This window comes from Leptinotarsa decemlineata, unplaced genomic scaffold (genome assembly GCF_025532065.1).
Source record: "Leptinotarsa decemlineata unplaced genomic scaffold, Ldec_3_MD MMD2_tig00000218_RagTag_RagTag, whole genome shotgun sequence".
NCBI lineage: Eukaryota > Metazoa > Arthropoda > Insecta > Coleoptera > Chrysomelidae > Leptinotarsa > Leptinotarsa decemlineata.
This window is the reverse complement of record NW_027412545.1, coordinates 4,720,171-4,733,366: the sequence shown is the minus strand read 5'-3', so window position 1 is coordinate 4,733,366 and position 13,196 is coordinate 4,720,171. Positions and strand designations below refer to the sequence as shown.

At 33.0% G+C, this 13,196-nt stretch overlaps 1 protein-coding gene across 1 annotated transcript in view; it reads right to left on the bottom strand.

The window, feature by feature from the left end:
* The window catches only part of LOC111502771 (uncharacterized), a 358,694-nt gene that overhangs the window by 308,348 nt on the left and 37,150 nt on the right, over positions 1-13,196 (bottom strand). The window contains exons 5-6 of the mRNA XM_074173303.1: positions 12,571-12,720; positions 9,411-9,504 (exon numbers count right to left, since the gene is read on the bottom strand). Of these exons, the coding sequence (XP_074029404.1) occupies positions 9,411-9,504; positions 12,571-12,720 (244 nt within the window). The remainder of the gene's footprint in view (positions 1-9,410; positions 9,505-12,570; positions 12,721-13,196) is intronic.

Genomic DNA, 13,196 nt, shown 5'->3' with positions numbered 1-13,196 from the left:
CAGTTAGATTGCGAACGGCACATCTCAGAGGTATGACGATCTGAGAGGCAGTTTAAACACCATTTGTTAGCGTGGGCAAGGCTTAGACGTTCTTGTGGTGATTTATTTTGGAACTGAGGACATTTATAAATGAAGTGATCAGTTGATTTACAGAATGTACATGAATAAGTGGTGCTTTTCTTTGCATTTACAAAAAACGTGTTTGCCTGACGCGGTTTCAACTGAAATGAATTAGAACCTTTGGTTTTGTTTTCAGGCTTGCAATGTAATTGACTATTAGACGTTTTTTGTGATTTTAAAGAAGAAGAAAATTCTACAGTCTCTAATGCGTGACAGTGATTTACAATGAATGATTTCAAATCATCGTATTGTGGAAAGGTTCCTTTGTTTGGATTACCGTATTGAATTTCAAATTTAGTTAACAGATCATCATTTAAATGCTTGGAAAGCATATAGAATAGTAAAAAATCACTCTGTTTTATAGGTAATTTCATTTTTTCCAAAGCAGAAATATTTTCAGTGAAAATATCTACAAGAGAACGTAAAGCTTTCGAGTTATTAGAATTAGTAACGATAGGTGCGTTATCTAGCGACTGTAAATGGGCGAATGCGATTAAGCGTGGTCGATCGTAACGTTCGATTAGAGCGTCAAGAGCAGCCTTATAGTTCAGTGCGGATGCGGAATTGCTTTGGACAACAGCCTTTGCAGGACCCTCCAAGGCGTCCATTAGATGCGAGTATTTTTCGACGTCAGAGCGGTCGTCGTCTCCGTCAACGACTAAAGAAAAAATTTCATAAAAATGGCGGAATTGTTTAAGATCTCCTGAAAATTTGGGTATTTTGAGTGGATTCAGCTTAGCAGAAGGCTTACTCGGTTGTGGTGTGGAAAGAACAGGTTTTTGGTCAGTTTGGAATACAGTATGGTACGAAGCATACACTTCTGAAGCGTCGTTTTCAAATTCTTTGCGAAGGTTTTCTTCGGCATCGGTATCTTCGTTTTCCATAATGCAAGCCAAGCTTATTGTACTTGAATGGTGAATATAAAACTGTTTTTTCACCTCATCAAAGGCCGAATATGCCATTTGAAACTGTAGTTTTGCTTGCTCACTTGTTGAAGCATTCATGGCGAATTTTTTGAGTTCACGCATTTGATAGTAATAAATTTGGCGAATCGCCTTATATTGTTTCAGTTTGTTAGCGTTTGAAGACATATTTTATTTTATTACTTAAGATAGCGAAAAAATATCTGTACGCCACTGGTGATAGCAAATGAAAAGCAAAACTCTGCGTATCGTATGACCTTGAAAATAATTAGGAAACTGATAAGAACAAAATAAATGGCACTGAATATCTGCCTATTGGGTGACCTTGAAAGGCAGATAAATTAATGAATTTATTTTCAAGAACATATAATTATTAGATGTGAGGAAATCTACACAATTTTTTGGGATCCGGCCGAAGTGGCCATGTGAAATCTTTAATGGCGCTGGTCCTTTAATTCTTATTATTCTTATAATTGAATGAACCAGCGCCATTAAAGATTTCACACTAACAATGATTCATTACATTCGTCATTATATACCACCCCTGTAGGTACTAATAGAAATACAGGTACTTTACTTGATTGAGTATCTGAATTTACAGTTCACAACAAAAACTACAAAATCGAGGAATGAGAATAATTTTAAAATGTAATAGGTATACATCAATTTCTACCATGCTATCTGCTCTACAATGGCTCTCAGTATCCAAAAGATTATTCTATTGTTCCATGGTTTTCATTTATAAAATATTAAATAAAATGACCCCACCATACTTGCTATAAGTAATAACTTTCAATAAGGACATTCATCACCATTCTACTAGGCACAACAGTCACATTCATATAAATAGAACAAATACAAGAAATAGTATGAGCAGTTTATTTTTTAAAGGTTTAGTACAATTCAATGATTTACCTAATTCAATGAAATCTACTCTATCATTAAAGATTTTCAAGAGCGAACTGTTAATTGATGGAATTGAAAAATTTCTTTTTGTTGAGTTAAAATTATGTACGTATATAAAATTGTATTATTTATATGAATTTTGTTGATTATATTATATTTTAAGTTAGCTAACCTGTATATTAGGGAATCCTAATTCAATAAATAAATTCAATTCAAATACTGGAGAGTATATTAAATCGATTTGATCATTTAACAGGTTGCACCCGCAATGTTTATGCTTGTGAATTTCCAAGGATTCTAAATAATTGAGTTTGCAACCCTTTCTTGCATAGTGCAGAATTTCCGTATCGTTTAGATTCGGAAACTTGTGGTTGCATGCCAAGGAATGGTTTGAAAACGTCGAATCATTTTTTCCTAGTCTGAAGGACCTTTTATGTTCAGCATACCGTTTTTGGAAATTTCGGCCACGTTGTCCCACATAAACACTATTACACTCCGGACACTCAAGCTTATAAACTCCAGATTTTTCCAACTTGTCGATTTTATCTTTGGCATTGAAAAGGAAATGAGATAACCTGGCATATGGTCTGAATGCTACTTCCACATTGTTTTTTTCTGAAGAAACCTGCGATTATTTCTGTTCTTTTTCCAAAATATGTTAGCGTTACCCATTTCTTAATTTCTGGTTGTTTGACCTGAGGGTATATTAATCTGTAAGTGAATTTCCGGCTTTGTTTCCTGACTAACTTCTAGATAGTATCTGCGTTGAAATCATAATTATGACAAAGGCAGTGAGAATGCTCTGTGCAACATTGAATTGTAGGCTGCTAATTTATGACTGTCTGGATGGAAAGAATCGCTTGGGATGGTGATGTCTGTATAGCTAGGTTTTCTGAAAACATTGAACTCAAATTTATTCTGATTGTGTGTAATGGCCAGGTCTAAAAAATGTATCTGTTTCTCTATCTCTGTTTCGAGTGAATGTTGCTATTGAGATTGTTCATGAATGTCATAAATTGGTTCAGCTGTCGTGTAGTACCTCTGAAACAGGCGAGAATATCGTCTACATATCTGTACCAAAAATGTATATGTTTTTTACCCAGGTCGAAGTTTACTATAGTGCTCTCCAAGTTGTTCATAAACGAAACTGCAGTAACGTTAGTTACAAATAAAAGTGATAAAAAACATAGAAATTTTCATTTCTCTTTCCTTTTCACGAAGTTTGATCAATAGCTCTTCATTCATAAACTATGTTTATATTGCGTTGATGGGAGAATATTGCTGTGGTTCAAGAGCTATCTTAAGAAAAAAATGCAAATTCTCATACCATTGCCGTTACATCGGGTGTTCCACAAGGGTCACATTTGGGACCAGTTGTTTAACCTATTCATTAACGAACTAATTCGCTGCTTCCATGGAAGTGAAACTTTACTATTAGCTGACGATTTAAAATGTTTTCAAATAATTAAAAATGAGGCAGATACATTGATTCTATAAAACGATATAGATTGATTATAAAATTCGTGTACGCAAAATGGTACACATCCAAATGTCATATTCTTCGCTTTCATCAAACACATCATCCAATCACTTTCAAATATAGTATAATCTGACTTTACATTCTGTTTTTGAAACCAAAGATCTTGGTTATTCTTGGCTTTATAAAAAGAAGATTTCACTGAAATTACTGGTATAAAATCTCTTTATCTTTCCCTGGTTAGATCTCATCCCGATTACTATTCCACAGTTTGGTCCCCCAAAACATTACACAAAGTGAAACCCAAGATACAGCACAATATACGGAGATATATTGCCTTTATGATGCGTATATACTATGACTATGTTGCATTAGAGAGCTTATTCAACATACTCAGAAAACATAGAGACTTAATACTTCTATTTAAAATTATCAACAGACTGAGTACCAGCCCTGAGCTTCTCTCCAAGTTATCTCTAGTCGTTCAACCTGTCATGTTTCTTTTCACAAATTCAATTACTCATACAACAGCTTTTACCCCCAGAACTCTTTTATAAGCTGACTCTTTGAATAACCATCAAATCTTTAATATATCAATTTTCCGCCTCAAAAACCATATTCTTGACCCAGCTGTCGGATACTTGTACAACAGCTTGGACTGTTGTATTGTGTTTAACGTTATTTACCTACATTAATTCATATTGTTATACCTTGTTAATTTTTTTCAAGTCATCTATATAAAATCTTCATATTTTGAAACTATATTATTCTTATAATTTACTTTCAATCCACTACATTGCTTCGACTACTATATAACACTGTGTTAATTTTATCTGAATTGGGCTGCAATTTGAGGATTGACAGAAGACACAATCCATGAATAACAAAAATGAACAAGAATCTCCAAAATGTCTGTAGCAAAACGAAGCTTTGACATCGATTGCCGGAAGAGATTTGTCCTCTCGTCTTTCTGTGCATTTTTCACAGCAAGCCAAGTAGTTGAAATCCAAACACAAATTAACCGTTAACCAACACTAGATAGTGCTGTTCCCCTTATCATATATCTCATCAGTGGTGCTTGTCCTGTGACAGTTGAGTCTGACAAAGCATTGTGGTTCAGCTTAGTGCTTTTTTGTATATCAATGGAATTACTACTATTTTTAATATTGAACAAGTGAGATCGACAATTATTATTTGATGTGAAAGTTGTAGTTCATTCGTTTCTACTTTTAAATTACTTGCAGTTTCTGTTACTGATTTTATATTTACAATATCTTGATTATCCATTGTTTTTTCCAGTTCCTATCTCAAGCTTCTCTTTTGGTTTACTTCTCGCACAAGCAACCAATCTTTTCCTACTTCATTTTGAACATTTTAATTTTTAATGTCTCAACCCTGTAGCCATTTATTTCCATTTAGCCATTCATTACAGCCATCACTGGCTGTTTTTTCATTTATATGTTTGAATTATTGGTATACATACACGTTTTCCACAAAATTGTGTTTCCGGTTATGGAAAATTCACTTCTGCCTGACTTTCCTTCTATCTAGTTTTTGTTCTGTGGAGAATTGTTAACTAAACTTAATAGTTGTGATGCACTGTTTGGAACTTTTGGTGTTGTAATGAATATTACCGGAGTTTTATCCTAACACCAAACCGTTATTTTTAACACCTCGGCACGTGTTTCAATCACTAAGTGATCATCTTCAAGTAGAAGATTAAACAGTTTAATATTCCTCTTGAAGATGATGAAACAGTTTAATCTTTGTCTTGAAGATGATCACTTGGTGATTGAAATAGTGTCGAGGTGTTAAAAAATAATGGTTTGGTGTTGGGATAAAACTCCAGTAATATTCAAACTTGATAGGTAGAATCGAAACCTCAAGCTTAAATGAATCTATTGTGATTATTTTTCCATCATCCGAAACATGTGTCGAGAGCCAGCATTCTATTTCTTTTAGGAAAGGTATTCCTAAAAGATTAATTTTTTGCCAGAGATTCCAATTATATCCATCAAGTCTTATATATCTGATTAAATGCCATAACAAATGTTTGGAAGTACAAACTTTTTTGTGGAAAAAGTGTTTTTTTTTACTAATATAAAAGTAGTAAGTGACATAAGTCACAAATAAATTAAAACAATGATGTAATAACACTTCCAAAATACAAATCATGAAATTATAAAACTAAACAAAAATTAATTGGCGCTCCGGGGCGACTTCATTAATTCCAGTGGCGCGTTTGCTTTTTCAGCTGCAGGAAAACCTTGAAAAACCTACAGCACCACATCATCTGAAGATCTTGATCTGCCAATGTCCTCTCTCTCATGAAACAAAATGTACGGTGTCTCCAGAGGCTCCAATAAATTCAAGACATCGCCAGAACACTTAGTGACATGACTATCGTCAAACTTAAACCAGTCCGTTTCGTCTTTGACCAAGGCGTAATAATTACCAGATTCAACGCCAGAATCACAGTGAACAATGACTGGATGAATATTATAATAGTGGTCTGCTAGATTGAAGTGTCCATCTATTTCGAACCTTCGTAAGAGTTTGGTGCTTCCGTCAGAGGTTGAGTCATGTTTGAAGATCATCAGTGTTAGTATTAGAACTTTTTTTGAATTTATTTATTGAATTAGGATCCCCTACTATACAGGTTAGCTAACTTAAAATATAATATAATCAACAAAATTTATATAAATAATACAATTTTATATACGTACATAATTTTAACTGAACAAAAAGAAATTTTTCAATTTCCATCATGAATATATTTCAACATTCGCTCATGAAAATCTTTAATGATAGAGTAGATTTAATTGAATCAGGTAAATCATTGAATTGGACAAAACCTTTAAAAAATAAACTGCTCATACTATTTCTTGTATTTGTTCTATTTATATAAATGTGGCTGTTGTGCCTAGTAGAATGGTGATGAATGTCCTTATTGAAAGTTATTAATGATAGCAAGAATGGTGGGTCATTTTATTTAATATTTTATAAATGAAAACCATGGAACAATAGAATAATCTTTTGGATACTGAGAGCCATTGTAGAGCAGATAGCATGGTAGAAATTGGTGTATACCTATTACATTTTAAAATTATTCTCATTCCTCGATTTTGTAGTTTTTGTATTTGTTGCACTTTGTTCAAATTGAAAGAGAATAAAATAGATGCACAGTAGTCAAAATGGGGTTGGATTACTGATTTATATACCATAATTTTTGTATCTGTTGATAAATTATTGGTGATTCTTGAGAAAAAATATAATTTGTTTGCAATCTTTTTTTCAATATATTTGAAGTGGTCGTCGAATGATAAGCAATTAACAAGTTGAAATTCCAAATACTTCACTGATGTTACTATTTCTATACGTTCATCTTCAATTTTTATATTTATGTTGTTTGTATTTATTTGATTATATTTGAATTTAGTAGTGATTATCATTGCTTTTGTTTTTTTAATGTTAAGTTTCATTTTATTGGTTTTCAGATATTTTTCTACTTTCTCTAAAACTTTATTCATTCTGCCAACAGTTTCTTCTAAATTTACTCCAGTACAGGCCAATAAGGTATCATCTGCAAATAAGTTGATGAACTCACAGTCTGTAAATAATTGAATATCATTCAGATACAGAATGAATAATAGGGGACCAAGCATACTACCTTTTGGCACTCCTGTGTGATTTGTTATATATGATGAGAAATAATCGTTCACAGGTACTCTCTGTTTCCTATTTGATAAATAATTACTTATCCATTCATAAACCATCCCCTCAATCCCATATCTTCTCAGCTTCTGAAGCAAAGTACTATCAATCGTTTCAAGGGCCCTTTTGAAATATGAAAAGACAGCTACAACATATTTACCTTTATCTGTTTCATTAGTAAATTTAGTTAATGATAACTGTAGTGCTGTTTTGCAAGAATGTTTTTTTTTGAAAACCAGATTGATTGCTAAACATGATTTGATTTTTGTCAATAAACTCTAATAATTGATTATATACTGCTATTTCTAAAACTTTCTCTATTGGAGGTAAGGTATTAATAGGTCTAAATTGACTTACTTTTATAGTGTTTGTAACTTTAGGTATGGGTATAATGGTAATTATTTTTAATAATTCGGGCAATTGACCATTCTGGAGCGATGTATTGATTAAATTGAGAATTGCATGACCAGCTGTTTCAAATACTTGCTTTAACATTTTAGAATATTAGATTGACTGGTGCCTCAGCTATACTTGTTTCCTTATAACAGTCAGTTGGTATGGCACATGTTTGGCAATACAGTCGATCATCACCTGTTGAAAGTTCCATTTTCAGATGATTTAACAATAAGCTCTGCACGGACTGGTTATTAGTCATATTAGGAAACGCTAGATGAAGTTCCAGAAATTAACATACGTTTTTGCTACCTCTTGAACAGTTATTACAAAGTAAATAAGTGAGGATTTTTCCAGCAAAAGATTTAAAAACACAAGACGAGATAGACTGTACGGAATCATTCAATCTAGAGCGGTCAGGAGTATTGATTGTGCTATTGTTTTGGTCACGAAGAGTATTCAACAAGAACCCCAAGAATTCGGAACAATCCTCTTGTTGTCCTAACGAGTATCTAGTGGACTTCGAAGACTCCAGGAAATCGGTTGGAGGGAAAGATGATACATTCTTATGAAACTGCAGCTGCACGAACAGGTGTTTGAGGTGTTTCTCAAGCTGCGATCGATCCTTCCAAGTAATGAAGGGTTTCGTAGAGGGATCATTTCGGCTCTTGCTTCATGAAGTTCTTCCACTGTTGTTTCAAAAGTTTTTTTTTAGTGTAATTCAATGTTTATATGAAAGTAGTTGTTTCAAGAGGGTTTTCTCTTCCAGTTTGTGTGTGAAAGATACTTCTTTGCATGATCTACACATATTTGTAGAGTTTATTTTGAAATCAATTGCTTTCTTTCTTTCTTTGGAAGCAAAAACCTTTCTTTCCCAAATATACTAAACACTTCATTTTCTTTCGTATATGTCTCTACAAAAGCAAAGAAGTATACGTTAGAACTGCTTGATTCCACTTCTTATTGATAAACCGTACATTAAAAAAAAATACAAAATTAATTGCATCACACAAAATAGTGAGGTAATTTTCTTGTGAAGTTGTAACCTCTTTTCCATTTTAACTATTTCACTTACCCATATTTGATTCAATTGTATTGAGTTGATTCTGTTATTCTGAGTTGTTACCTTTGACATTCGTGTATGGCGCCACAGATGGCGTTATCGTAAGGGGAGTTATTGTTGCCATAACTTACATAGGATTGTTTTTTAAGGACAGTTGAGCCCAGAAATTAGTTCGTGAATCAGCCTAGCATCACTGATGAGATCTATGGCAGATGCAGATGTGTTGATGGTATTCGAATCCGAGAGAGAACCATTGATATCCTTTTGTAAAGAACTATCTTTGAGAAAACCAAAGCATACAGCAGCCAAGCAGATGGTATGTATTTTGTAAAAATGAAAATAATGAAAGTTGTCTGATACAATGTGCAGTTGATAAAATATAAATATTATTTTTCATATTTATAACCAATATATTATTTATCTAATGAATATTTTTCTTTTTCATTGCAATATTATTAATTTTATTAACAAAAGTTCATGTTGTGAGTAATTATAACATGTTTCCAACAATTAGGAGTTGAGATTGACATAGACGACCTTTTTCTATAGGAAGTAATTACGACACTTTCCAATCACTGAAATGTTATTTTTCAGTATTCTGTGAAAGACCTTTTTTTGTGGAGGACTGAATACGTCTTACTGTTATTTGGGGTATGTATATAACCTTCCACAATCTGAAAAGTAAACAAAGATGAATCAATAGAGAATCTGCTGAAGTGTGATATTGATTTAGCTTTGTTCATTTTTCAAATTGTGGAAGGTTACCAAAAAAAACAGTAAGGAGTTTTCATTCAGATTATCAAATAATATATACCTATTGCTCTGGACACAGCCAACTGTCCGTTCACTCGCCATGTGCCCCATAGTATAACACAGCCTCCTTCCTTTTCAATTCTTTCTTTTTCATCCTGAAACATTGAAACAATGTTATATTCATAAAAAAAATAATAATGGTTACTTCATCAACACTAAGAAACATAACTTGTTTAGAATAGTGAAAAATAACATATTTATTAAATTGATGGATGTAGCTGTTACTACGTGATAGGAGACCATCATGAAAAATGAGAATTAAAACTTCATATGTTTTTATACAGCTTAGGTTTATAACTAAAGTTACTGCAGTTTTGTTCTGCAAGGACATCATTGTAATCGTTTGTGAATGTCCTTGTAAGACGAAACTGCAGAACTTTAGTAAGAAATACAAGTGGTAAAAATACATAGGAAGTAATTCTCATTTCTCCCAACATATTTATTATTTTCATTGACGAAATACAACTAAAGAGGTAAAAAGTTAAATATCTGCTTAGAGTAGAAATAAGAGGCAGTGTTCACTGTTTAATTTTTGTGGAGATGGGTCTCAACTAAATGAAGTTCTTACATTCACCTTCACAAAGCCTTTGTACTGATTTTTCATATACAGTGCATTTCTTTAATTTCACCCCCTTTAATTTTTTCAGAAATATTCCTTTTTATCTGCCATATGGCAATTCCAACAACCGGATAAGGTTTGTTGTTAAGTTATTTTTTGTTTATAAAAACGAAAAAAAACACAGTACGACAATGAACATCATTGTTCAGTTAGAACATTCTCATTTAGTTTTCGGTTTTACTAGTAGAAAGGTATCACGTCAACAATCTCCAAAATGGTCAATTCTCGTCCATTGGAAGAAAAAATTGAAGCAATTTTTATGTAAGGTTCGACGTGTAACTTTCACGAGACCGAAAGGATTTTCAATGAACGTTTTCCGAATCGTCCTATCTGTAAAAAATATTTGAGGAAACTTGTATCCAAATTCACAACTACCGGTAGTGTAGATAACAAAAAGCCTCCAGGTCATCCATCCATTCCAGAAGAACAGCAAGTGCAAATAATTGTTGAGATAGTAGTAAATCCTGAACAATCTACTTATTTTGTCACGAATGTTTGTGAGGTGTCTCCTTCTACCGTGTGGAGACTTTTGAAGAGGAATAGGTATCATCCATACAAAATTGAAATGGTACACCAATTAACTGAAAATAACCCTGATCAAAGAACAGAATTCTGCAAAATCATGACGGAAACCATTGCAAGACATCCTATCTATCTCCACAATATTTGTTTTAGTGACGAATATACATTTTTTTAAACGGCAATGTTCACAGATGAAATTGCCGTTATTGGAGTGACACCAACCCTCACGTTTTCCAGGAAACACATACCCAATATCCAGGAAAAATTAACGTTTGGGCAGGAATATTGGAAAACCATATTGTAGGACCTCTATTTATTGATCAAAATTCAACAGAGGAACTATATTTGAATATGCTGGAAACTACTGTTGACTCTCTCATCACTGAAATCGTCGAAGCGAATACTAATGAATGATATATGGATATTGTATTCCAACAAGATGGAGCACCACCACATTACTCCAGACAAGTAAGAAACTATGTGGATACTACTTTTCCCGGTCGTTGGATTGACCATCGAGGTCCTACAGAATGGCCAGCCCGCTCGCCAAATTTGACACCTTTGGACTTTTTTATGGGGCTATTTGAAGAAAAAGGTGTACGGAACTTAACCTGCTTCAATATTGGATATACGGCACAGAATAATAAATATTTGTAGAGATATAGACATTACTGTGTTCGAAAATATTCGGCGTGAAATATCAGATAGGCTGTTCATATGTCAAAAAGTTTAAGGCAACCATTTCCAGCATCTTCTGAACTGACCTCAAGCGTATTACCTCATATTATGTAGTTAAATGCCAATGTATTCAGGCAATTATTAAAAGTTCCGTCATTTTGTAGTAGTTGAAGATATTGACATTATATTCTAGGGTTGTGAAGCATTTGTCAGGAGCTTCAAAAAGATGTGTCACAAGACCCCCCTTTCCATTTAATTTTTTTTTCCAGATAGCCCCGGTCGCCATCTTGAAAGTTTCATCTGTCAATTTCACTTCAAAATAAAGTATTCATGCATTAATTTCATTATCCCAAATTTCAATTTTTTGAGTTGACCCGTTCAAAAAATAAAAGGGGGGGAACATTAAAGAAATGCACTGTATAACGTATGTTTCATTTTCAGAAAAGGGAAACTGAAAAAAATATGTCAATAAAGTTGAGTAAGGATGCTTTCCTTGACTATTGCTATTAGTAACAGAATGGTAACTACCAAAAAGAAGTTGAATGATAAATTCTGATCAATGGTTAATGAACAAATACTAGTAAGAGAAGAAGGATAAAAGAGTAGAGAATAAGTAAGAAACTGACTATTTAATTAATGACAACTTTGAAACAAATATAATTCGAGATGCATTCATCTTTTAGTCTTTTAGGGATTTCATTATGAATTTTGGCGATTTAAAAAATTCAAAAATAATGATTGCTTGCAAGTTTCTGTTTGGAAAGATGGAGGTGTCAAGGTATATTTTAAATGGTATGTTCAAATTGTAGAAGTCATAAGAAAAAGTAATTAATATATGTAATAATTCTGTATACCAATATCTTGTGATCCATGTGATATCGGCTACACTTTTTGAAGTCTGTTTTGATAAAGTCTTGTTAGGCATAGACTTTAATAGGCATCACCATAATCAAACAAGGACAATGACAATTGACTGACGAAGAATAACATTCAAAGTTATTTGAAATTTTCTATTTGCAAAATTACTCTATTTGAAGAATACTTTTATGACCTGAAACTAAAATATTGTTAAGGTATCTGTAATGTTTATACTTTATCAATGACAAATTGATTCTTTTTGACAATAAAATATATCCTGAATTTCAGTCATTAGTTAATGCTTTCGTGACATTTGGATAAAGATTTTGTTTTATAGAGAAATTTTTAGAATAATAATTCACAGTATCCTGGTATATTCTATTAATAATCTCACATAGTTCTCCTTCCCTTTCATATTAAAATGATGGTTGAAACATAAATTGAGAAAGTTTTTGATTTCATATGTATTTAAAAAAACCCTTACCTGTCTGCATGGCTTATGAGGATTGACCACTTGAAATACCCTCTCTTGTTTCACTAGCATAGCCTGGGAATCTCCAGCCCACGCTACATACAAGGTTTTTTCTTTAGGACGCAATAATGCAACAACGGCAGTGGTACCACTGCTCAAATTCTGGAAAAAAATCTCTATAAATTGTTGGGCTAACAACAAAGAATATTTTATTAAAGAACACAATATATGAAATTCAGCACAACATGATCGTACTTATAATCCAATACAGTTTTGATCCACCTTACGGTTTTTGTAGGGCAACCAGAGACCGCTTTGATCTATCTAGATCTCAACAGTGTATTTTCAAATGAATCACGAGTGACATTTGTTCTAATGGTTTTTGTAGAACCACCAAAAACAAATGATACCCTCTACTTTAATGTCATGTATTGGTCAACAGAATTCCTGGCCAGAAAATGGGTATTTTTCCCATCTTTGTCACTTCAGTGCCTTTGACCTTATGACCTTACAACCACATAAATCTTCTAGATTTCTCTCTGCCGAATATCACAGTGAGGTTTTATGGAAGTTAGTTGAGATTCACAAATATAAGGCTCTGGAGCTTTCAGTGCTGCTTGAATCTTGGATCTCTGATC